General features: G+C 42.4%; 1 protein-coding gene across 4 annotated transcripts; it reads right to left on the bottom strand.

Moving 5' to 3' along the window:
* Positions 1 to 1924: 1924 nt before the first annotated feature.
* GMEB1 (glucocorticoid modulatory element binding protein 1) lies at positions 1925 to 27294 on the bottom strand. Of its 4 annotated transcripts, none has more exons than XM_040337960.1 (10): positions 27202 to 27294; positions 26677 to 26838; positions 15925 to 16025; positions 15716 to 15840; positions 15516 to 15619; positions 13212 to 13363; positions 11382 to 11513; positions 9062 to 9199; positions 6391 to 6510; positions 1925 to 2716 (listed from the first exon to the last, which is right to left on the bottom strand). In XM_040337960.1, exons 2-10 carry the CDS (start codon positions 26802 to 26804, stop codon positions 2193 to 2195), a joined length of 1524 nt encoding a protein of 507 aa, XP_040193894.1. In that variant the 5' UTR covers positions 26805 to 26838; positions 27202 to 27294; the 3' UTR covers positions 1925 to 2192. The 4 variants fall into 4 exon arrangements, with proteins under 4 accessions (XP_040193894.1, XP_040193895.1, XP_040193893.1 ...); XM_040337961.1 differs by lacking the exon at positions 27202 to 27294 and adding an exon at positions 27173 to 27191; XM_040337959.1 differs by lacking the exon at positions 27202 to 27294 and adding an exon at positions 27033 to 27152.
* Positions 27295 to 27570: the final 276 nt, after the last annotated feature.

Raw genomic sequence — 27570 nt, forward strand, 5'->3', positions numbered from 1 at the left:
GGGACCACTGCTCTAGACCTGTAAAGCATCCTGCTGCTGATTACACTCAATACACTCTGTTCCCAGGCAAGTGCCCAAACAGGAGCCAGTGCCAAAAGCAGGCCATCCTCACAGCATGGGTCTAGGTATGTTTCCCAGAGTATTACAGAGATTATACCAATCCCAATGCACAACTTCTAATCTAACATTATTGTAGAAGGCACTGAAAATTTGATTGAAGAATCCAAAATAAGGTAACCGATTTAGCAAAGAAACGCTTGTCTACAGGGAAAAGCAGTTCATCACCTAAGGACACTAGATGGGGTAGGGGTTATGGGGGGGTAAACTCAGGAGGAACGTTTCGCCACCTGAAAGTAGCAGCCTATATCCTAGAGCAGTGATGGAAAAAACTTTGGCACCACCAGATGTTTTGGCACTACATTTCCCATGATGCTCATGCAGTGTAGTTGGTCATGATGGTAAATGTAGTTCAAACACATCTGGGGTGCCAAGGTTCACCATCATTGTCCTAGGAGCTACGAATATACAACCTCTGTCCTGTTTAAGATATTCTCTTTCTAGTTATTCTACAGGCAACTATGATTAACCTAAACTTCTCAAAAGTGTGCGTTAGAGGATTTTGAAATTTCCTACCGACTTGATAGGCCTGCTGCTGTTCAAGAGTTTGTTATTAACCCTGGGTTGATCATACCACTTAAGCAGGACAACCATTCCATTTAGTTTCCAGAAGTTTCTGCAGAATTAGGTTGAGAGGGGAATCTGATACAAAAGGTAACATATAGGGCAGTGAAGTTTACACTAATTCTGGTTATTAGGAATGCACCGATACTGTGTATTTTCACAATTACTTGTACAGATGTTCCCGAAACCAATAATTTGCAGTGCGATTTGCTCCCATTTTTGTATGGCTGGAAAAATGGCACCACAAAGAAATTAATGCAATTTGAACAGGAATGCGATTCCCGTTGGAATTGCATGCAGTTTCCCCCACCACTACTGTGCAAACCTAGGCTTGTCACAGTGATTTTGGGCCCAAGTTCACACAGGAGAAGTGTGGGCAACCTCCCTGAATGACTGGTTCCACCAGCTCCAGATCAGTCTGTGGACATCTGCGGCTCCGGCTTGGGCTCCTCCTTCCTCTCCCATGGCATCTCCAGCAGCTCTCTCTCCCCCAGCGGTTTGAGACATCCACTGGACCCACCCTTCCCATTAACCCCAGTCTAGCTGTACCAGATTGCCAGGCTAGACTTCTGATTAATCAGTGCCATACATGCAACACTGCTGACCAATTAGAATCCCTGTAGATTACACTGCGAGCACTTCAAAAGGAGAGAGAAAGGTGTGTGTGGGGGATTTAAAATCCCCAGACCGGTGAAGCGACTTTTTGGTGTCTGACAGCAGGGGAATAGCAGCAACCTGGTAGAGCAGGATGGGGGGGGGGGGGGGTTTACCAGTGGATGGCTCAAACCGCTGGGGGTCACGCAGGGAGGTTTCCTGCACCGCTCTTATGTGAGCTTAGGCTCAAAAACCACAATAGCAAGCCTGGGTTCCCACACTGGTGCGAGAAATAGCACCACATTAATATTCAAGATCGCATGCAATTCTTTGCAGTACATTGGGTCAAGCACGTACTCTAAGTATCGGTACTTGTAGGAGAGCGAAAGAAAAATTCAAATAAGGGGGCATCGTTGCATCCCTACTGGTAATATATGTAACTGATCAGGACATACATTTTCTTCAACAGAAGTAGCATTATAATGCAAGCTGTAAATCCTGTACACCTTCAAGAGGAATTACACATTTTTAAACCGTATGAAAATGCAAAATAGCCCATTAAAAAAATTAAAAAAAGACTTAGACATTTTAAAACCATTTCAACATCAGTTTTACAGCTTTGCGTAAAGGTTTAGAATTACAAAACAGGTTATAGTAATATATGTATTTTAATAAAAAAATTAGTTTTCAACATTTTAGTCTTTTACACTCTATGTACAACACAAACACAAAGGCTGCAAGAAATATATATCAGGTAAGGTCCATTTTGGAGCAGATGAAGGCTCCACTTCAAAACTAACTTTTTTTAAATCACCGAATCTACATACCTCCAAAAATAAAATGGCCTAATAACTGTAATAAATTAATGTTTCGTTTTAATAACTTTAACGCTATAGTCTCTACTTCATCTTTTCCGATTAGTCTTCTTCTAGGACCACAATTTCCACATTATGCATTCCATCATGGTGGCCCACTCCCAACACCTTTCCATCACCAAGCTCCATCACTTTGGATCCACCCTCCGGGTCTGGTGCTGGATCTATCTGAATGATTGTTTGTCCCTCTTCACCAACTCCATCCTGCTCAAGTCCTGAATCCATTGCAACAAGCTCCATAGGGCTCATGACCCCACTTAATGCTCCGGATTCCTGCATTTCTGCTGTTAATACAGTAAGGGCATCCCCCTCTCCAGTCTTGCCCAACACTGTAGCATAACGCAAGCCACCTATAGAGAACTGCTGTCCAACGGGTGCCAAGGTAAGGGGAGACAATACAGTGTACTGAGGCTGGGAAGTGTTTAAAGTGCCAGCAGAAGCTGGACGCTGAAGTCGTGGCCTCTTTGGTGGTTTTGGGGTGTTCACTGGCATTAACACAACATTCTGAAGAATAGGAGAGTGGTTTCCATCCTGTTTCCTTTGCTCTTCCAGCTGCCGTTCAAGATCTGTTGAAAAATGAACAGAACTTTTTAAATTAGAAAACACACTACAGTGCAAAGTCCTCTTAAAACAAAAATTGTGTGTCCATGAAGGCTCTCATTTATGCAGATGATGGTATAGCTAGTAGTTGTCGATAGTAACTTTCAACTGGGCTGGTTTTTAATGTTGAAGATGTTTCATAGCGTATCCAAGCCACTTCCATTCTAATGAATGTCTGGAAAATAACCCCCAACACACACACGTTTTAAAGTTGTGGAACCATCCTGTTTTAGTTACACAATGCCATCATTTGTGGCATTAAAAGGAGTATGAATATTAAAAAAAAAAAAAAAAATTAAATAACTAGGTGGCAGCAGCATCAATCCGATGCTGCATCTGTCCCCCACCGCCTGCAATACCAAGAACCAATTGATCAAAGATCACTGAATCCACAAATGTAAAATCAGTCTGCATATGCAGTAAATCATGCTCCTTACACTCACTGTGGAACCCTCTGCATTGTGTTAAAAGGCTGTTAGATCCCGTCTTCTCTGATCCTCTTACTGTCCCCACACGCTCAGTTTTTGGGTGTATTGCTAGAGATTTTTTTTTTTTTTTGGGAGGGTGCATGTGATCAGCACAGGGCCAATCAGCACTGTCCAGACAGAGGGCCAGTGGTCATGCAGCCTCATAGCATAGCCAAAGAATTAAAACTCCTCCTACAAGCTTTACCCAGACACTGATAGATGGCACAAGACTGCTATATACTGCTGAGGAGAAAGGTATTTAGCCGTTAATATTTACTTAAATAAAATTTCCATGTTGTGTACTGTGGAAGACCAGATATAGTGAATGGAGGGTCCTGGGTTTAGGAACACTTAAGTCTGCAGATTTTCATCCTTTGATCGATGGGGGGGAAGCAACAGATTTTCTCTCAGCATGTAGGCTTAAAACTTGACACATTCTGAACTCCCAAAAAAATAAAAATAATTACCATTTATTTTTTCGCTGATTGGACTTTAGTATAAAGGCACTTTTTTATGTCAGGCAAATGTTCAGTGAATGGACTTTTCACTGGACTCCAAAATTAGGTCCTTAAAAATATTATCCTGCAAGATTACCGTAGCCTACATTTACATGATCTTAAGTCAGGTACACACTAGTTTTTTGTGCAACCCACTGTATAGCACCAAAAAATAAAAATCCAGAGTCGATCAGCTGCTGGTTTCCGAACGGCCGGCTTCTGTCAGACAGACCAACATACACACAGGCAGAATGTTGGCAGAGTGTCGACAGGGCTTAAAAAGAACTTTGAAATCCTTTCAGCACCTGCAAAGTCCCTGAATCACTGTGTAGAAAAAGTGCCAACCTAAACAATACATGCTTTGGTATTAGTTGGGCTTGTCTCACGTTGGCATTCATTTTAACAGCAAAGGTTCTGCTAGAATAGAAGAGTTTCCGTGATGCTGGCCAAAACAGAGGTTCAGTGTCATGTGATTCTTGTGAACAGAAGACGACCACTCTTCAAATTCACCTACAGCGGTGGTCACATGACCCATTGCTTAGACATTTAACTGCACAATAGCCAAGTGGTACATCAGTGTGGCAGTTCCTCCAGCCAATGTTTTTTTTGCACCTTCTGCCATCATTTTAAGTCTTGACGGGATCCAATTTCTATGAGAAGTACACTTCAGCTCATTTTGTGTGTAGCACAACTACTTGCTAGATTGGCAATTTACTGTGGACCAGCAGCCCCTGCAGGCAAAGTGACATACTGGTATGTTGCCCACTTCTTGGGTTAGGGTGTGCGCATGAGTGTCCCCCCTGCCAGTTCCTGCTGTGGTAGTACACAGCCAAAGTCCATCAGCAAGTCCCGGCCAATGATTCAGGGCTGGGAGCCAATGATTGGCTGTGTCCAATCACAGCACAGAGCCCTGTGTTAAACTGTACAGAGGGAACAATCTGTTTCTTTAGTAAAATCAGCACACATTTAACCCCTTGATCACACTAGATGTTAACCCCTTCCCAGCCAGTGTCATTAGTACAGTGAACGTGTATAGTATTCATCACTGTATATTAGGTGTCACTGGAGAGTTCAGTGGCAGATTTGTTTACCAAAGGCATGTAGCACAATACATTTTGGCCCAAATTTACGAAGAAATACTATTTTTTTTTTTTTATTGGATACGTTTTATAGCAGAAAGTAAAAAAAAAAAAAAATATGTTTTCCTAAATTTATGGCCTTTTTCGCTTATAATCGCAAATATTAAAACAAAGCTCTAAATTGTGTGAAAAAATTATATAAGTTTAGTTGGGATATAGCGTTACATGACTGCACAATTGCTAGTTAAATTAGCACAGTGCTAAATAGTAAAAAAAATAAAATATGGCCCGTCCATGAAAGCGGTTGTAAATCGCTGGATGTTTTTTTTTTCTTCCCTTACCTGCAATGGTATATTGTGGTAGTATGCATCGCATGCTAGCACATTATGTGAAACTTACCTGAAAAGAAAGCCTTCCAGCAATGGCATTGCTGGAGACGGCTTCCATCTTCACCCGTCTTGTTTCCGGGTTCGTGGATTCCGGAAAAGGAAGGCAACCGCTCCAGATGAATATGCTTAAGTAATCAGTCTCCTCCTAGAGACCACAGGTGCTGGCAATGCATATAGCAAAGAGAATGTTTGGACAGCCGCACTCCAGGAAAGAATTCATTAAATAGCCTTTATTTGTAAAATTTTATAAAACGCTACATACCACAGCAAGAAAAAATAAATAAAATCAGGACACACAGCTGACGCGTTTCGCACTAATACTTAGTGCTTACTCATAGTATTTATTTCAAATACATTTTTTGGCTATCACATAGTGGTCACACCGTTGTGGACACTCACCTCCAATTACCTAAAGTGATGGAATATTTTGTGTGTGCGTGTGTGTGTGCGCGCGCACGCAGGTGTGTATGGGAAAATCTCTATATTAAAGTAATATCCCACGAAGTGTGAGCATGAACCTTATTGTTATGCAAACATATAATTGGATTAAAATGAACCATCTCTTAAAAAAAAGGGATACAACTTACTATTTGTTGTTTTGTGATGATGTGACCACTATGTGATAGTATTTATTTCAAATACATTTTTTAGAGTGTTAGCTATGAGTAAGCACCAAGTGTTAGTGCGAAACGCATCAACTGTGTCCCGATTCTTTCTTGCTGTGGCATGTAGTTTATCCAATTTTACAAATAAAGGCTATTTAAGGAATTCTTTCCTGGAGTGTGGCTGTCCAAACATTCTCTTTCGCGGATTCCAGCTTGTGACTGGCCAGAGCCGAGGATTACATCACTCCCACGCATACGTGCGCTGCTAGTCACGGCACAGGTGGCCGTTCTTTCAGAGTACATGTGCCAGTGATGTCACTGGCTGCATGTACAGTAAATATCTCCCAAACTGTGCTCGTTTAGGCAATATTTACACCATTTATAGGCTTACCTATAGGCAAAATGCAAAGATGGAAGTTTACTTCCTCTTGAACAAGGTAAAACCTTCCAGCGCTCAAGTGGATAATGAAGGTGTATCTCTGTGGCTCTAAGGGGGTTAGGACTCGCATCTAACAAATCAAGGTAAAATAAAAGATAAAAAAAAAAATACACAAACACAAGAAGCCTCTAAATGATATGCAGTTGACAGAACTTTTACCTCACCTGCCAGTGTATATTGATACTGTTCGTTCTGGTCTGTTTGACTCCTTTTTTGTTCCAGAACTTTTTTCACTGTATCCATGAGACCAAACGTGTGAGAAATGTTACTGAGTACTGTGACATCTACAAAATAAAAAAAGTAAAATATGTTAGACCTTCGATTGAAGCCCAACTCCAGGAGAAAGTTTTAGGTTGGGTCAAGTATTATAACCGGTTAGGTAGGTGGTGAGAGAGGTAGGGTGAAGTTCTAATGAAAGGGGAGACTGTATAATTTACTAACAGAGCAGGAACATTACACTAGGAGGAAATGCAAGACAAAAAATAAAAGTAAATCAAAAATGTGTTTTTTATTTCCTTCCAGCAGTGCACTCTATAAGCCCTTCAGGTTCCCTAGCTTAGCATTTAAGTGGGTTAAATTCCTGAAGAACAATGGAAAGAGGCATTGGAATATACGTCGGCAGAATGGCACCGCTGGGCACAATCACGTACCTGTACGGCCAAAACTGAGGAAAATTTTATATATATATATATATATATATATATATATATATATATATATATATATATATATATATATATATATATATATATATATATATATATATATATAATTTTTTTTTTGGGGGGATATTTATTATAGCAAAAAGTAAAAAATATTGAATTTTTTTTCAAAATTGTCACTTTATTTTTGTTTATAGCGCAAAAAAATAAAAAAACCGCAGAGGTGATCAAATACCACCAAAAGAAAGCTCTATTTGTGGGGAAAAAAGGATGTCAATTTTGTTTGGGAGCTACGTCGCACGACCGCGCAATTGTCAGTTAAAGCGACGCAGTGCCGAATCGCAAAAAGGGGCCTGGTCTTTTACCTGCATTTTGGTCCGGGTCTTAAGTGGTTAAAGAAGCAGTGTTTAGGGCCTTATTCCAGGCACGTAGGCCATAATTGCTCCATTGGACCTTGCAGAATTCTCCTACACCACAGATGTCGCTTGAGCCGATATTTATGTGAGTTACCCTGATGTTGATATATGAGAAAATAAGAGGAAGTTGGCTGGCTACTCCAGGTCAGTCTCTAGTGCAGTGATGGCAAACCTTGGCACCCCAGATGTTTTGGAACTACATTTCCCATGATGCTTAAATGTACTGCAGAGTACATAAGCATCATGGGAAATGTAGTCCTAAAACATCTGGGGTGCCAAGGTTCGCCATCACTGCTCTAGTGGATCTGATAATGGATAGACTATTGCTCTAGAGATGTTTTGGTCTATAGGAACATAGAAGGGGGTTGCCCCCTGTATGTCTTGTATGTCCTTGTTCTGATGAAAATGCAAGTACAACTCCTTGCCTATATTTTTTTTGTCCATACATGGTATATTTTGTGGATGAACTCATGACAGATCTGTAGTACCTGTTATTTGGCATGTGTGAACTCTGCTATTGTTTAATCATTAGATTGTATGATCTAATGATATCTAAAGATTTTTTTTCTGATCTAATAAAAATGATATATAGCCAATTACAAAAGAAGGCCTGTACAGCAAAACAGCATGCTGATCTGGGAGCTTGGAGCGAGAAAATTACTTCCTGGGGGGGAGAGATACTACCTCAGGAGAAACTAAAATATTTTTCTACCAACTTTATTAATCCAACAATACTTTGTGCTCCAGTCAATGAAAGGTATTGTCAGAGCTGCTCTTAAAGCAGTATTAAATCGAAAGTTTAATATATTGCAGCTTACCAGTCTTTAGATGTGGTGGCTGCATTTGTTTTCTGTAATACTTATCTCCGTTTTCACCTGGTGATCTGGCCATTAACACCTCCTGCATTAAAGCGGAGGTTCACCCTAAAAAACAACTTTCTACCATGCCATCCAGCATCAGCTACAGTATATGCCTTTCTTTTATTTTTTTGCGCTGTACTTAAAGTTTAATCCATTAGTTTCGTTTCAGACTCCCACGGGGAAAGGCGTTCCTATGAAGAGGGGGAACATGATTGACGGCCGGCTATGGCGCGTCACACGTTCCGAAAATAGCCGTAGTAGGACTCAGCTCTTCACGGCGCCTGCGCACAGACTAGGAGCTGACTGCGCAGGCGCCGTGAAGAGCCAAGTCCTAATTCGGCTATTTTCGTGAAGCGTGAGGCGCCATAGCCGGCCGTCAATCATGTTCCCCTCTTCATAGGAATGCCTACTCCCTACGCCCGCGGGAGTCTGAAACTAAACTAATGGATTAAACTGAGTACAGCGAAAAAAATTAAAATAAAGGCATACTGTAGCTGACGCTAGTATGCTGGATGGCATGGTAGACAAAGATTTTTCTTTTAGGGTGAACCCCCGCTTTAAGAGTGCCCCCACTTTGGATGAAGGGGCAAAGTTATGCAGTGTGTATAATGTAGGGGATATATCATCATCCGTTTGATATGCCACCCTTAACCATATGTTACTGAATATTTCTGTTACAATATATGGTGGATTATATTTTTTCAATAGAAAAAAAATGTAAGAAAAATAGCAAAAACAAAACACCATTGCTACATCTGTGATCCATGCCTGTTCTGACCCACTCAGCATCAATGGATTTAATAAATAATTTTATTTTAGAAGTGATAAAATCAGCTGCTGAAAGTGCTTAACTACTGAAGATTTATCACTTTACTCAACCAAAATAAGAGAAATAACCTGAGGTCTGCAAAGGTGTTTGGTCACTTCGTTGCTCGACACCACTCAAGAGATCTTCAATTTCATTCTGGACCTTGCTGATCACTTCATCCATGAGTCCCACATCCGATATTCCCTTCCAGAAGAGCAAAGTCTCTTCTAAAAGGAAAAAAAATACAAAACACACATTAAAGCAGCACTGTAGATCCTTCTGATTTGTTGCTCTTGTCTCCAAGTACAGCTGCAGCTTTTAGTCACTCTTGCATGGTACAACTTAAAGAATAACGGTTACCAGGGCATGGACATTCTAGCATTAACATATCCTTAACAATTTGTGAATGACCTTTAACACAAGTCCTTGTTGACCTTTGTGGTTGCAGGCACTGTTGACCAGTTTATCCTTACATTTTACAGCAAAGGCAAAACAGGCGACAGAGGGAGCAGCTGATCCTACGCCCCCTCCCAACAGTGACAAAGGAGCCTTCCAATTTGTAATAAAAAACACGAATATTGTTCTATGGTGGGAAAGAAGACAGGATGAACTAAGCTACAGAGAGAAAGTGCTTTTACCATAAACTTGGAGGATAAATTGCTCAAATTAGTTAGGGTTTCCTCTACCCACTGCACTGAAATACCTCCTTTTCCATTTCCCTCCAGATCCTAGCATCTAAGGGGCTCTACACTGAATGTTAAATACTTACATACAAACTTTCAGCATTGTCTCCAAATTTTTTTGCTCCCAATATATTTCAACAGCAGAACAAAAAGTAGCTTGAAGCAGCTCAAAAGGCACTTAACCACTTAAGACCCGGACCTTTATGCAGGTAAAGGACCTGGCCATTTTTTGCGGTTCGGCACTGCGTAGCTATACTTCTAGCACGCCACACTCTGGACTTCCAGTGTTCCATAATTTGTTCTTTGCAGACACTCTGTCTGGCTCCTTTTGTCCAATCACAGGAGGCTTTGTGTTATGCGAGTATAGCTGCACTTTGCTGCTTAGTAGAAATGTAAATAAAAGATAAGTTCACAAAAAGGTGGCATACACTTTTTTTGGGCTAAAAAGCGGAGGTCCGCCCGGCACTGCAAAAGTTAAAAACCAGCAGCTACACATCCTGCAGCTGCTGGCGTTTAATAGGACACCTACCTGTCCTGGAGTCCAGAGATGTCAGCACCACAGCTGATGTTTCCATCAGCTGACCGGTTGTTCTCGCCACCATAGCGGGCAAGGGAACCTGGCAGTGTAGCCTTATGGCTTCACGCCAGAAACCCTACTGAGCATGTGCGAAGCTCCGCTCCTCATTCCTACTGGCCCAAGGACAGGGGGAAGAGGAGCCGTGACATTAATATCCACAGCTGTGGCTACCAGAAGTGGGAAAAGGATACCAAAGACAGGTATCCTGTCCCCCCCTCCCTCCGGAAAGGCGCCAATTGTGGCACCAGAAGGGGGGGGGGGGGGACACACAAATGAGCAGAAGTTCAACTTTTGGGTGGAACTTTACTTTAACCCACTTATAAACCAGAATATTTTTTTAAGTGCTGCAATTCCTGGCATTTGGCTTTAAGGCAAGTGAATGCACTTAAATACATGTTGAACAAACCCTAACCCTGGATACTTCAGATACAAGGATCCTAAACCTCTGCTATATTGTTATTTTTAAACCCAAGTAATGATCAGTTTCATTTAGCATGCCAAGTTTAGTGGAGGTCTAGAGATGAGCGACAGTCTGAAGATTGGCATAGGTGATCAGTAAGGGCCCTTTCACACAGACATTCCATGACCGTTTTTCATTCATCTGTTTTCAGATGAAAAATGGACATGCATGTACCCTATGGGATAGCGGATGTCAGCGAATGAACATCCATCTCCACTATGCTCCGTTTATGATGAAGGAAAACCCTATTTTTGCCTTTAGTATAACAAACGTAACGGACTTAAAACAAATGTCAGCGGATGATTGGATTACATCCAATCCGCTGACATCTGTTTACCCAAATATACTACAAAGCAGCATGTGAAACAATGCATTGCTGGGGAAGAGCAAAGTCTCATGGGAGATCAGATGAAAAAAAAAAACAACGGATGAGAAACTGAAGAAAAAAAAAATCAATAGAAAGATGAAAAACTGACATTCGCGGATGTAAACACGGATGTCAAATCCGCATTTCACCCCCCCCCCCCAAAAAAAAGGGGTGGGGGCGTCCGTGTGAAAGGGCCCTTCGGAACACCAGTGCACACACAAATGCCAATTTGTTTTGGTGGCAGAAGCTCTGGGCTTTATTCTAAAACATAGAGCTCCTGGGCCAAGTACTGGATGGCTGTATGGTTTCTGTCTTGCCTTACCCGATATCTCTTCTCCATCTTTCCTGCTTTGGTCATCTCTATTTACTTGCAGTGTGGCAGTAAGTCCAGAACTCCACTCTGTGCTGCCATCCTCAATGGTCTCCTCAGACAAAGTAACAGAAGAAAGACTACCTAGCAAGGGAAAAAAAAATAATAATAATTATGACTGGTAGTGCACTTGAATAAACTGATTCCGATAACAATACTGATGCTTGCAAGAGCATGCTAGTGGGTACAAGAGCGACTCTTGTGGAACTAGAGAACAAAACAATGTTATAGGTCTCTAATGCCGCGTACACACAACCGTTTTTTTCATGACGAGAAAAATGCCATTTTCAAATTGGTCGTAAAAACGGTCATGTGTATGCTCCAGAGCATTTTTTCCTAAAGGGCTTCCTTTACCTTAGTGCAGTCCTCCTTCACTTACCTCATCCTTAGATTTTGCTTTTAAATGCCCTTATTTCTTCTGAGAAATCCTCACTTCCTGTTCTTCTGTCTATAACTCCACACAGTAATGCAAGGCTTTCTCCCTGGTGTGGAGTGTCATGCTCGCCCCCTCCCCTGGAATACAGGAGTCAGAACGCCCCCTAACACACAGCTCCTTTCTCTATATGCAACGTAGAGAGCGTCCTGACTCTCCTGTAGTCCAAGGGAGGGGGCAAGCGCGACACTTCACACCAGGGAGAAAGCCTCGCATTACAGAAGAACAGGAAGTGAGGATTTCTCAGAAGAAATAAGGACATTTAAAAGCAAAATCGAAGGATGAGGCAAGTTAAAGTGGAGGTTCACCCTATAAAAAAATTTCTAACACTACATCCAGCACCGTGCTGCATATAAAATGACACTGACCTTTATTTTTTTGCCGTAGATATCGTTTAGCCGTGGAATTCACCGCGGCTTCCTGGTAGGGAATCCCGCGGGAGTGGGCATTCCTATTGTCATGCCAATTGATTGACATGCTAAACGACGGCGCACACAGCGCGTCACGACTTCCCGAAGGAAGCTCTGGTCGGCTCGGCTCTATTCGGCGCCTGCGCACCGGCGCCGAATAGAGCCGAGCTTCTTTCGGGAAGTCGTGACGCGCTGTGTGCGTCGTCGTTTAGCATGTCAATCAATTGGCATGACAATAGGAACGCCCACTCCCGCGGGATTCCCTACCCGGAAGCCGCGGTGAATTCCACGGCTAAACGATATCTACGGCAAAAAAATAAATAAAGGTCAGGATGTAGTGCTAGAAACTTGTTATAGGGTGAACCTCCACTTTAAGGATGACTGTGCTAAGGTTAAGGAAGCCCTTTAGGGAGAAAAAAAATAAATTGTACCTTTACAACCCCTTTAAAGTACTGGAGATTTTAGTAGACTAAAATATAACAAACAATTCAGATGACTAAAATAAAACTAAAATGGCATTTTTGTCAAGACTGACTAAAACTGAATAGAAATTTGACGTCAGAATTAACACTGGCGCAGAACCAGCTGGGTTCATCTTCCCCAAAGTTTTCGGAGTGTAGCAGGACACCTGCTTGGCAAGTTCCAAATTACTCCATGGGAATTTTTTCAAGGTTTTTTGCCCACTTTAACCCTGCAGTTAAGACTATTGTTTGGAGGAGAGGAGGTCACTGTACATGATTACTAAACAAGTGTTAAAGGAACGGGATATATGGTGGGTGCATGTTCGTACTGCATATGGCTCATCAAAGCAAGGCAGCCATCTCTGTAATTTCAGAAAGAGTTCCACAAACCTGCCTTATTGTAATTAAGAAGGCCATCAGAAACAATAAGGTCCTTTAAAACCATTTCAAATATTTAAGTGAAAAAATAAATCCATACCTTCTGAAGTTGGGGTCTGTACCACACTGGTTTGTCCTGGGACAGGAGCACGAGCACTGCTGATCAGAAGGTCAAACTTTGTACTTCGGCAAGTGTTTGTGCAAAGTTTATCATGCTGATAAAAGTCAATCTGCCCTGAATCCATCATTTTTCTGCAGAAAAGAGAATATTGATAAATGTCACAGGTCTTTGTGATAAAAAGTACATTGGCACTTCCTGTGCGATGCATACATTTCTTACAGAAACATAATGAACTCTGCTGGTATAAAAAAAGGCAATGCATACAACACTTTTGAAAAAAAAGTTTGTATGGCAAACATCAGGTTTCCAAGACCTTTGTGTTTGGTGGGGGGATCATTTAAAGCAAACTTAGAAGCCATGAATGCTGCCTATCCTTCTGAAAAATGCTGGCATTGGCCATCTGTTCTAAAATTACTATCACTGTCTTGGAACAAGAATGCAAATGACAGACACACACACACACCAGGGCTGTGGAGTCGGAGGAAATTTTGGGTACCTGGAGTCGGAGTCGGCAAACAATGCTCCGACTCCTACTAAATTTAGATTGGAATAAAAAAAAAAAGCAAGTTTAAATGTCCCAATTCACAAAAAGTTATAATTAATGACTTCTCTACTGTAAGAATAAAGACCAATGCATGCAGTGCCTCACGTAACCGCAAAACGAACACGTTAAGTGACCGTGAAGAAGCATGCTTTTCATGTGCTTCACTATATGGCACGCAACGCACAATTAGGAGCTGCAATACTTATACTTTCCATAGTGTTGTGTTCTGCTTTTACAGGGAACGCATGTTAGAGAACCAGTAAGTGTCCAAATAAAAAAATTCCAACAGGAGTTTTATAAAGCACTAAAAGAAGTTGAAAAGTATGATCGCTCATCAAAACTTACTGTTGAAGAAGCCATCCTTGTTTATCCAGAGATCGTTAGTGATGTGGCCAGAATAGTTACTGCAATGCCACCCACCCAAGTCAGTGTGGAAAGATTATTTTCAGCCCTAAAAATAATAAAGTCTGACTTAAAGCGGAGGTTCACCCTTAGAGGGCACTTTTTCCCCTTAGATTCCTGCTTGTTTTCTCTAGGGGAATCGGCTATTTGTTTTAAAATATGTGCAGTACTTACCCGTTTACGAGATGCATCCTCTCCGTCGCTTCCGGGTATGGGCTGCGGGAATGGGCGTTCCTTCTTGATTGACAGTCTTCCGAGAGGCTTCCGACGGTCGCATCCATCGCGTCACGATTTTCCGAAAGAAGCCGAACGTCGGTGCGCAGGCGCAGTATAGAGCCGCACCGACGTTCGGCTTCTTTCGGCTACGAGTGACGCGATGGATGCGACCGTCGGAAGCCTCTCGGAAGACTGTCAATCAAGAAGGAACGCCCGCTCCCGAAGACCCATACCCGGAAGCGACGGAAGAAGATGCATCTCGAAAACGGGTAAGTACTGCTCATATTTTAATACAAATAGCCGATTCCCCTAGACCGAACGAGCAGGAATCTAAGGGGAGAAACATTTTTTTTTTATAAATGGGTGAACTCCCGCTTTAAGAGCCTCTATGAAAGAGGATCTGGCAGAGGCAATTCTCTTCCTTTAGAACTTTACATTGAATTGATTTGCATTTGCTAAGCCTATAACTACATTTCAAGATTAATATAAACCATTTCTAGGTTTTACAGATTTTGTTTTTGGTTCATTATAGATAAGCTTTTTTTTGTTCTAAAACAACCAAATAATGTGGTTTGTATTTTTGAACTGGTAAAGATCCTGTTCCTGATGTTTATGCCTGCTGCTACTATCCAGCCACTTGATTGTTTTCATTGTGTTTGTCTTTTGCTTAAACTGTGCAATACAGTAGACTGTTGGCTTCCCAGTCAGTAGTCCTGTGGTAGGTTGCGTTTCTTTCCCTCAAGGAATGTATAAAATACATTCGCATATTAATACAGAGGAGTCGGAGTCGGGGAGTCGGAAGTACATAAAACTGAGGAGTCAAAACATTTATCTACCGACTCCACAGCCCTGACACACACACACACACACACACACACACACACACACACACGATCAGTGAAGCTAATAACAGCCAGGCAACTAGCATCTTCAGGGTTAGCAAAAGGTTGCCCCAGAATTTCTCTTTAGAAATGTAATTCAAGGCGGCAAATATATATATACTGAATGTTGGCCATTCATTGCAACCATAAGTTTTCTCTTACTTTAGAATTTATTGGTTGCAAAGGACAATGATGCAGCCCACTGTGCCATTTTGCAAAGGAAAGTTCGGAGGTGCCCACCTTAGCATGACTCCCTCCAGGCGGATGGCTCGCTTCCAATCTTTCAGAGTTGATTTTCCAGCCAAATGTACAAAGTGTTTTGGACTAATCATCTGTTCATGAAACTGCAGTGAGACAGTGGCAGGTGAATAAAACATGTAAGTACTGCGTGTTTTATACACAAAAGGTACCATAAAAAAATTAAGTCCTTATCCAATTACCTTGACACATTTGACATTGATTCCAGGACAAACAAATTTCTTCCACAGTAAAACAGCCTTGCTGTCCCCACAGGTGATCGGATATGCAATGTCAATGTCCTCACCCAGTTCCACTGTACCTCCATCTACAAGTGAAGGGAGTTCATTTATTAACAGCAGGAAAACAGAAATTCTCAAAAGGGAAGTACAGAAAAAGTTTGTTCACTAACCTAAGGTATCGCCCATCTTTAGAGAGTGAGTCTCAAGAGAAACAACAGCTGCATTGGTATCCGACATCTCCTCGTACATTCTGTATGGCCAGAACATCATACTGTTAGAGCCATAGATATATAATAGGCAAACAGATAAAATAGGAGAATCAATGACGATACTTTAATGGGAAAAACACACAGGCTGAGCTTGCTGGCCTCCAATTCTGAAAACGCTTGTCTTTCATTGTGACTCAATAACTTCATTAGGGCCCTCATACACACAAATTCTACAAAAAATACTGCTTAAGGACCGCCTCATGTACATATACGTCAGCAGAATGGCACAGGCAGGCACATCAACGTATATATACGTGCCCTGCTTGACGTGGGTCCGATCGGGCCCCCCCCCCGGTACATGCGGCGGTCCCCGTGGCTTCAGGAGCGATCCGGGACGACGGCGCGGCTATTTGCTTATAGCCGCTCCGTCGCGATCGCTCCCCGGAGCTGAAGAACGGGGAGAGCCGTGTGTAAACACGGCTTCCCCGTGCTTCACTGTGTCGGCGCATCGATCGCGTCTTCCTATTTATAGGGAAGACACGATCGATGACGTCATTCCTACAGCCACACCCCCCTACACTAGTAAACACACACACAGTGATCCCTAAATGTTACAGCGCCCCCTGTGTTTAACTCCCAAACTGCAACTGTCATTTTCACAATAAAGAATGCAATTTAAATGCATTTTTTGCTGTGAAAATGACAATTGTCCCAAAAATGTGTCAAAATTGTCCGAAGTGTCTGCCATAATGTCGCAGTCACGAAAAAAAAAAAAAAAAAAATCGCTGATCGCCGCCATTAGTAGTAAAAAAAAAAAAATATATATATAAAAATGCAAAAAAAACTATCCCCTATTTTGTAAACACTATAAATTTTGCGCAAACCAACCGATAAACGATTATTGCGATTTTTTTTACCAAAAATAGGTAGAAGAATACGTATCGGCCTAAACTGAGGGAAAAAAAAAAATTTATATATGTTTTTGGGGGATATTTATTATAGCAAAAAGTAAAAAATATTGCATTTTTTTCAAAATTGTCGCTCTATTTTTGTTTATAGCGCAAAAAATAAAAACCGCAGAGGTGATCAAATACCACCAAAAGAAAGCTCTATTTGTGGGGGAAAAAAAGACGCCAATTTTGTTTGGAAGCCACGTTGCACGACCGCGCAATTGTCTGTTAAAGCGACACAGTCCCGAACTGTAAAAACCCCTTGGGTCTTTAGGCAGCATTTTGGTCCGGGGCTTAAGTGGTTAAGAAGTGATAGTACGATACTCTGATTAGTAGGGATATCCCGATACCACTTTTTTAGGACCGAGTACAAGTACCGATACTTTTTCTCATGTACTCGCCGATACCGATTACCAAAAATTTTTTTTTTTTAAATGCAGCCATGTGTCCCCTAAAATGCAGCCCTGTGTCTCCCCCCAAATGCAGCTTTGTGTAGGTGTCCCGCCGCCGTCTAGTTGTTCGGCGCTCGGGGAACAGAACAGCTTTCATTTGAATAGCTGTTTGTTCCCTGCCGCGCGTCGTCATATATAGACCCTCCCCCATGTCTGGGCACTTTGATAGACAGATCACCCGTCAAATCCACCCTGCCGACTCATACAATATTTGTTTAATCAGTATAGTTGTTGTTTCGAAAATACAACACAAATACAACACAAATACATTACATAATTTCCAAAATGTTATTCTGTTGTACAAGAATCATAACTTTAGTAAACTCGTCATTTTTGATACGAGACGAACTTAAAAAAATAAAATAAAAAATCTGACGATTATTCGTCCAATCATGTGTACCAGGCATTACTTTGAGTGATTAACCCCCCAAACAAGTATGGAAAGGAACCAATTAGGTAATTGGGCAGTGAAGCACCAAAACAGGCACCGTCTCCCAATTTAACAATTTTAAAAAGACAAGGGTGGCAAAAAAAAAAATTTTTTATAATAAAACGACACAGCTGATCACAAGGCAAAAATTTTAATGTAATTTTTATTTCATAACAACATTTTAAAAAAGTTACAAAAAGTTATCACATGAACATTCGGTTCATGCAGCTACTTTAGCGCAGGGCTTGACAAATCCCAGTCGCCATGGCGACTAGAAATAGGGTCCTGGTGACTTGGCTTGGAAGGGGGCGCCATCTGGTGGTGAGCCGTTGGTATTACAAGTTATTACCACCAGATGTGTAAGCTGGCGCCATCTGGTGGTGGCCGTTGGTATTACAAGTTAAGTATTACAAGTTAAACAGCAATTCTAATGTAATTTTTCACTATTTTCACTGCCATCTTCTTCCCTCTAATTAGAACCCCCAAACATTATATATATTTTTTTATCCTAACACCCTAGAGAATAAAATGGCGATCGTTGCAATACTTTGCCACGCCGTATTTGCGCAGCGGTCTTACAAGCACACTTTTTTGGGAAAAAATTACACTTTTTTTAATAAAAAAATAAGACAACAGTAAAGTTATCCCCATTTTTTTTTATATTATGAAAGATAATGTTACGCCGAGTAAATTCATACACATGTCACGCTTCAAAATTGCGTCCGCTCGTGGAATGCCGACAAACTTTTACCCTTTAAAATCTTCATAGGCAACGTTTAAAAAAAATCTACAGGTTGTATGTTTTGAGTTACAGAGGAGATCTAGGGCTAGAATTAATGCTCTCGCTTTACCAATCGCGGCGATACCTCACATGTGTGGTTTGAACACCGTTTACATATGCGGGCACTGCTCACGTATGTGTTCGCTTCTGCGCGCAAGCTCGTCGGGACAGGGTGCATTTTTTGGCTCCTAACTTTTTTAGCTGGCTCCTAGATTCCAAGCAAATTTGTCAAACCCTGCTTTAGTGCTAAATTTTTCGCCCAGAAAAGCTTCCTCAGGAGTCTTAAGAGTGCTACATATATACTAGAGAGAAAAAAAAACATTTATAAACATGACAAATATTTCATATAACTATATGAATTACATAATTTTTTTTATACATGTCTATATATTGGATTAGGGCAGTGTTTCTCAATTCCAGTCCTCAGGCCCCCCCAACAGGTCAGGTTTTCAGGATTTCCCTCAGATGAAAAGGCTGTGGTGATTACTAAGGCAGTGAAACTGATCAAATCACCAGTGCAAAATAATGGAAATCCTGAAAACCTGACCTGTTGGGGGGGCCTGAGGACTGGAATTGAGAAACACTGGATTAGGGGGACAGGCCTACCAGATGCTTAAAAACAGGACCTTGACGAGTCAATTGAGAACAAGAGTTCCAATAGAAGCCGAGTTTGTGGGACATTATGTGACCATAGGAAGAAGATGAGAAAAACACCCAAAACATAAGGAATAGTTGAGTAACCTAAACCATGCAGTCAGGAACTAGACCGTCTTCGTATGGAATCTTTACAGTGGTTGGGCGATACTAGGTTGTAACAAATTGGTTCAACTTTTCCACTACAAAGGGTATTCAGCTACTGAAGATGAAAGAGGAGGGGGGGGAGCATTGGAGGTAAATAAAGGTACCCCAAATGATCCAGAATCAGTGGGAGTCCCCTCCAATGTAGATGCTTATAAGAACCACCCTCCATCCAGAATCCACCCAAAGATTCCTGAGGGAATAGATATGCATGTACAGATGCTTTAGAATCAGACATTCAATATGCTGTGAATATGGGAGGAGGGTCGAAACAGAACCCATAAATCATTAATTAAAACCTAGTATAACACAACCAAGGTAAATATTCCGTACAAAGACTGTCTGGATGGTTTAGGTTACTCAACTATTCTTTACGTTTTAGATGTTTATCTCATCTTCCTCTTTTTTGAGTACGAGAGTTCCAATAGAAGCCGAGCTTGTGGGATGTTAAGTTCCTGTTTTTAGGCATCTGGTAGGCCTGTCCCCCTAATCCAATAAATAGACATACGAAAAGTTTTTTTAAAATGAAATAATGAAATTGTTATGCAATCCATAGATTGATATGAAATATTTGTAATGTTTATAAAAGGTTGTTGAGAAAAAAAAATAAACAAAAATTGCCCTCTGGGTAATCAATGTACAATGCAAGTAGAGTTGTCCCGATACCAATACTAATATCAGTATCATGACCAAAACAGAACATTTGCGCAAGTACTTGTACTCGCGCAAATGCTGCCAATGCCCTGTCCGATACTTCTTTATTGACAAGAGAGCGGAGAGCACTGACAGCTCCAGGACAGGCGGCTCTGAGCGCTCATACACAGCCTCCTCCTCATCCATGGAGCCGGGGAGAGGATACCAGACACACATCACCCCTTGGGTCACCTTGGCTGGAGTCACTACAGCAGCCATACAAGTCCTCCAGTTCCAGGCACAGCGCCTCCACACCGCCCAGCATCCCAACTCCATCACTGGCACACCCCCGGACCCCGCTCACTCCTCCACAGGGGAAGACGATCCTGGGAACACCAAGTCCCGCAAACCCATGCCGTACGGCTCCCAGGGGTGAAAGGTGAGTGCGGACCGCCCACTGCTGACATCACGGGGACGAGGATCATCTTCCTGTTTATGTGGCTGCGGTGAGAGCGTGTCACTGGATAAGTGTGTGTGCGGGGCACCGTGGTGGGCACTCACCCTCTACACCCTTCCTTCACTTTATGCTGTGTGTGTGTGTGTGTGTGTGTATGGGGGGAGAGAGTACATGACCCCAGGAGAAACGACTGCTCTCCACATACGGGCATCCCCCCCTGCTCCTCCTACTATCTCCTACAGGCCTACCAATCACTGTGTAGTGCCAGGCCTGCCTGGGGAATAGTTTTACCATAGAGGGAATGGCAAAGCCAATGCTGGCTGTGAACATCTCATTGTACTTTATTATAACTTTACACTATACAATTCTGATTTCTTCTAATCATACACTATATAACACCTGATTGCTTCTAATTATACATTATATACAATCTTACCACCAATGTAAGGGGTATTCTTAAATTTGAAAACTGTCACACGACATTAAAAAGTATCGGTAATCGGTATCGGCGAGTACATGAAAAAAAAAAAAGTATCGGTACTTGTACTCGGTCCTAAAAAAGTGGTATTGGGACAACTCTAATTGCAAGGATTATAACAGCCTTTATTGCAGATTCGTACCTTTTGTTATTCTGAAGAAATCTGTCTGTGCCTCTGTTCTGATTGGGTCTAATGGGAGTGGTTTCATAATTAACTGTCAAGTATGCAGCTGCAGAGCCTGCTTTTATTGAAAATATCTCACCAAAAATGAAATTTGTGCTGCAGTTCTGTCCACTGCAGTCCCGCTAAAAATGTATTTTTTTTACCAAAAAACATGTAGATCATACATATTTATTCTAGCACAAAGCATAACATTTTTTTTCTTACAAATTTTTTTGTTTGCGCTTTTTTTTCGTTTATAGCGCAAAAAATAAAAACAGAAGAGATGATCATATACCACTAAAAGAAAGCTCTATTTGTGGGGAAAAGGGGGAGTCAATTTTGGTCTGTTAAAGTGACGCAGTGTGGAATCACAAAAAAATGGCCTGGTCATTATTAAGGGGGAAAATGTTCCAGTCTGTAAGTTGTTACAGCAGACCTTCAATCATTTTTTTTAGCTTTCCATTTATTAAATCCTCTGCCCTTGTTGTTTTAACTTTGGATAGTAAAAAAAAAATTCTGCCAGTAAATACCTTATACAGCCCACTCCCTCTTTTTTGCCTGACCATTAGCCTAGGCTTATGACATCATGCACAGCGCTCGCTCTCTAACTCCCGTGAGCATTTGCCAGAAAGGGAGGGGGCGAGTCATAAGAGCTGGTGGTGTGCCTCCGTGTGTGTAAATCCAGGAAGTGAACAGACAGCAGCTTCAGCTGCCCAAAGTTGCAGCCAGACTGAGTGGAGGGAGATTTCTGCAGCATATTTGGCAAGTACAGACTCACAGTATACATAAAATATGCAAAATGGTTGGAGGGAAGCTTCAAAATGGCAAAGATGTTATTACAAATTGTGTGAGCAGAATGCAGTTCCTCCCCCCCCCATTAAAAACAAAACAGTAATGTTAGCCCAATTTTTTTGTATAATGTGAAAGATGTTACACTGCGAGAATCGTGATCTTTATACCAAGCAAAAAAATATTGTGATTTTCATTTTAGCCAGAATCATGCAGCTACTGAATTGCATACATAGTACATGTCAATAGTTCAAAATGCACAGAAGGCAAGGAGTCATGTTCCCATATCTCCTTTAAAGTAGGCCTGAACCTTAAAAAAAAAAAAAAAAGTAAAGATTTGCCATGTCATAGGTAACATTCAGAAATATTGTGCCTAAGCATCACCCTCAAAAGTGCACCTTGAATTTCTCCTGAGAAAACAGAGCACTTTAATATATGTAAGGGCAACCAGGCATGCCTGTGCCCATAATCTCATAACTGTATATCTGCAGTGTTACAAATCACATGCACTGCTACCTCTGGCTGTTACTCTCTATTCTGCCAAGCATTTCAATCCTAGGCCAATTTTTCTTCGCCGATTTCTTTTTTTTTTCCTTTCTTTTCTTCTCCCTTCTCTTTTAATTATGCTCCCCACGCCAGAACATCCGGGCTATTTTGTCACAAAGCGCTTTGGCACCACCGACCGGTGGTATATGCGCGCTTCCCAAATAAATAGTAATAAATACAAAATAAATAAACTCTCAGGAGACATGGCGATGTCATTACCATTTTGCTCATGGTTCTCCTTGCCAAATGCTCTGACCTGAGCTGCAGCATAGAAGGTTTTTTTTATCTTAATGCATTAAGGTGAAAAACCCTTAAGGCTTTAAACCACTTAAAGCATGAAGTACCCAATGCTAGAAAAATAGCTGATGGCAAGAAAGCAGATCGCTGCAACTTCCCTCACTGGCCAATCTACAGGTAAAATATATCAGAGGACTGCTACTAAACATATTCAGCATGCACCCGAGAGCAGATTCTGCCCGTTTCCTCTGCAGTGTCTCCACCTAGCCAGAGGAAACACTAGGTCTAAGCTGGAGGCAGGCTTTTTGAAAAACAATGCAGGGTTTCCTAGAAATAAGCAAAGGAGCTCCTCTTAAAGAGAAACTGTACACATCTTGGATCCAGTGTCCCTGTGCTCCCCACCAGCCACTGACATATTTGGGCAACCGGTTTCCAGGTCCCGATCGCTGGCTGCTTTCATTGGCCAGACAGGGGCGACGTCACTTCTGCACATGCATGGGAGCTCCAAATTTCTACAGTGAGATGCGTGTGCACAGGTCACTGGACAGGCAAGTAAAAGCATGTCTCCTCTTCATTAAAGTGGTTGTAAACCTTGGTCACAAAATCTGTTTTTTACAATTACATCCTCCCACTTCTGGGTAACATCGCTACAGTGCTCTACGAGTATATCCAGACCCTACTTCCCCCTGCAGCCTTTCACGGGCCCCAGAAAACGGCAGGACCATTTACAAAGCGTAGCGTGAATTGCGCATGCTCAGTAGGAAACCAGCTGTGAAGCCTGAAGGCTTCCCTTAGTGCAGATGCCAACACCTGGACCCGCAGCCGATTGAAGAACCAGCTCGGGATCTGACATCACTGGATCCCTTGACAGGTAAGCAGGGCTCAAGTCCTGCGGGAATGCGTGGGAACGGAGTTCCTGCACTTTTTTCACAGCAGAAACTCAGTTCCCTTTGCAGGACTAGAGCAGCCGAGAGAAGTCGAGCCGCCCGAGCCAATCCTTCACTAAGCGGCGTTGCCCAGCTCGAGTCACTGTCAGGGGCAGGCGAACCTTAGTAATCCTTTGTTACTGGCCGCTTCCTGTATCTGGATTCATCGGGTAGTGTGCGGGTAATCCGTCACTTCCTCGATGCCGCAATGTCTCCTGGGAGCTTTTGTCATTGTTCCCAGGAGACATTGCAGAGGTCTGCCACGAGTTATCGCGGGATTTAGAAAGAACTTGCGGTTTAGTAATTATGCATATGAGCGTATTAATTTTTTATTTATTTTTTGTTGGGGGAGTGGATCTTGGGTGGGAGTTCCCACACTTTTTTCCCCAGGACTTGACCCCTGCAGGTAAGTGTTTTTTATGTTAAAGTCAGCAGCTACAGTATTTGAATCAGCTGACCTAATGTTTAGGGGGAGACTAGAGCTTCTCTTTACAGCCTCTTGCACACTGTACTGCTGTATGTGCATCAGACATTACTGGTAGAGAAAAAAAACACCCACACGCACGTGAATATGGGCTGTAGGCACACACAAGTAGAAAGCATGGCATTTGCGAGTATACATGCAAAAATACAAAAATCTGAGTTACGGATCTTTTTTTTTTTACTGATCAATACACAGTGCAAACTTACACACATTTGTGTATAGGCATAATACAATCGGCTGCATTTATAAAAAAAATGTATTTTCAGGCTTCAGTGTGTTGGGGGGGGGGGGGGTTTCCCTGTGTCAGATTGATACAATATTGGTCTTTTATGTCCAATAATTTCATATTGTTTTTGACTTGGTAGCTCTTTAGGTGCATTTTTCCTTGTGTATGAATGGTATAACATTTAAAGCACTCCCCTTCAGTTTTAGGTAGGGTTGCCACCTCATCCCTTTAGACCCGAACAGATATTAAAGCGATTGTTATTTATATATTTTTTTAAAACAAAGCTTTACAAACATGTTATACATACCTCCACTGTGCCGCTCGTTTTGCAGAGTGGCCCCAAGCCGCGACTTCTGCAGTCCCTCGGCAGCCCTCGCGGCTCCTCCCCACATTAGAAACCCCCCCTAGGAGAAGCACTCTCCCGGGGTGGGGGGGGGGGAGGGTTTACTTTACGGGCGCGCTCCAGAGTAATTATTTTGGCGTCCATAGCTGCCCAACGTATGACTTGGCCCGCGTCACTGGATTTGATTGACAGCAGTGGTAGCCAATGGCTGCGCTGCTATCAATCTATCCAATCAAGAGCTGGGACCCCGTGGAAAGAGGGAGAGCACGTCACCACCGAGTGAATTCCACGGCTCAAAAAAGTATATAAAAAAAAAAAATGGGGCTGGTGACTGACAGAAGTTGTTTCACCTTAACCACTTGCTTAATGGGCACATATACCTCCCTCCTGCCCAGGTGACATTTCAGCTTCCGGCACTGCGTCGCTTTAACCGACAATTGCGCAGTCGTGCGACGTGGCTACCAAACAAAATTGACGTCCTTTTTTCCCCACAAATAGAGCTTTCTTTTGGTGGTATTTGATCACCTCTGCGGTTTTTATTTTTTGCGCTATAAACAAAAAAAAAAAAAAAAAAAAGCGACAATTTTGAAAAAAAATCAATATTTTTTACTTGTTGCTATAATAAATAGCCCAATTTTTTTTCTCAGTCTAGGCCGATACGTATTCTTCTACACATTTAAAAAAAAAAAAAAAAAGAAAACGCAATAAGCCACTGGTTTGCGCAAAAGTTATAGCGCCTACAAAATAGGGGACAGAATTATTATTTTTTACTAGTAATGGCGACGATCTGATTTTTATTGGGACTGCGACATTATGGCGGACACATTTTTGGCACCATTCACATTTATACTGCGATCAGTGCTATAAATATGCACTAATTACTGTATAAATGTGACTGGCAGGGAAGGGGTTAACACTAGGGGGCGAGGAAGGGGTTAAACGTGTACCCCGCATAGTGTTTCTAACTGTGGGGGAAGGGGACTGACTGAGGGAGGTGACTGATCTGTGTCCCTATGTACAAGGAACACAGCATCGGTCTCCTCTCTCTCCCTGATAGGGTGTGGATCTGTGCGTTTACACACACAGATCCACGTCCTTGTCTGTGTAACCGCCGATCGCGGGTGCCTGGCGGACATCCCGGCCGGCACGCGCATCGGCATCTCAGTGATGCGGCGGGCACGCGCGCGCCCCCCAGTGGCCATATATAGACAGACTCCCGGCAATTGGGATCCACACTGCGGCTGTACAAAGTCGAAAGGCCAGCAGCAAGTGGTTAATGCATAGGATGCATCAAGGTTAAAAAAAAAAAAAAAAAACACAAGGGTTTACAACTCCTTTCATTTCACAGGTTCTGAGGAGAATTTAATGCAGGTAAGGCACTGAGTTAAAGTACCACCTTAATCAGCCATAGAACCTCCACAATATTCCTTTGGGTTTAAAGGGATGAGATGGCAACCCTAGGTTTTAGGGTACAGGCACTATTTCAAACAATCACTCCCAGAATTCATGCAATTTTGGGTTAATCAAAAAACAAAATAAAAAAGTTTGCAAGAGGCCTAAAATGAAAACCTTGTTAGAGTGCAGTCCTTTACAGGCATACGCACATACATAACAGTGGCAATTAGAAGAGGTAGAAGAATGTTCTGCACGTATACACATACGCCTTTACATGTGTATGCGCAAGGTCTTGATCAAGGATGAGCTCCGGCATGTTCGCATAGATATAAGTGCAGAGCCCACCAGGAAGTGAGCATGGCGCTGTGCCAATCACAGCCAGGGAGACATTGTCCCGATGTTCGGCTGCAGGGATCGTGAAATGTCCCCCTAGCTATTAGCGCAGCGCCGTGCACACATCCTGGCGGGCTCTGCACGTGTTCTATGCGAACATGCCGGAGCTCATCCTAAGTCTTGCTCATTCGGTCAACAAGATCCTGAGTTTATACATCAGTAAATTATTACGTCCGTGTGCAAGAGGCCTAATGCTGCGGAAAAACAAAAAGTTTCCTTTGCACACACTTACCCATGGGGAATAGATTGCAGCTGCAGGATAACCTGCGTCTTGGTGTCTTCAGGGTCCTCGCCTTCCGTACAATCGCTAGGAATCACCACAACGTCCCCCATGGGGACAGTCACCTCCGCGTTGGCCATATGTCACATGGGTGGCTTTGCCGCATTCAGTAATCTGCCAATTAGAAAGTTTGTTAACTATGTATGATCAGAAAACAATGCATGAAGCTGGAAACACCCCTTATCACTACAAACATTGCACAAATCTCCCTGCCCCCATTCCACTCACAGAATACCAGCAGCAAGAACATGAATCACAAGAAAAATAAAAACAAACTGGTTATTTCCCAAGCCACACCACTGACACACCTGCGGGGCTCAGTTCCCTATACAGAAAGCTTCAAGCCTCCTTTCACAGTGGTACGTTTCACTCCATAATACCAGCTAACTCCCTCCTCTCCCCCGGGTGATCACTACTATTCAACTCCCCGGGATTGTCCGGACCTCACCAGAACGCGCATGTGCTATTCACACCTACCGAGCCGGCGCACTCCCGCCACTTCCGGTCAGATGAGCGCGCGTGCACGAGCCGAGGAAGACGCTTGTTCTCCCAGCCAATCAGCGCGCGAGTTACAGGAAAGAGGAGTGTGTCAGTGTAGTGTGTCCCACGCTGCTCAGCTCCACGCATGTCTGCTTTTACTGACTTGTCCTATCGGCAAATGGCTGCAACTTTATATCATTAAACATTGTTTGAGCACTCTATCAAGAACAATTGTCTTATTTCCCTTTAAACAAACCTGTTTTTTTTTTTGTTGCATTTCAGTCCTGCATTTTCCAGTCACTTCCTGTTTACATGCAGACAGTTTTCATTGAGAGGGTTGCTGATGGTGACAACGGTGGACCGTGC

The sequence above is a fragment of the Rana temporaria genome, chromosome 2 (genome assembly GCF_905171775.1).
Source record: "Rana temporaria chromosome 2, aRanTem1.1, whole genome shotgun sequence".
NCBI lineage: Eukaryota > Metazoa > Chordata > Amphibia > Anura > Ranidae > Rana > Rana temporaria.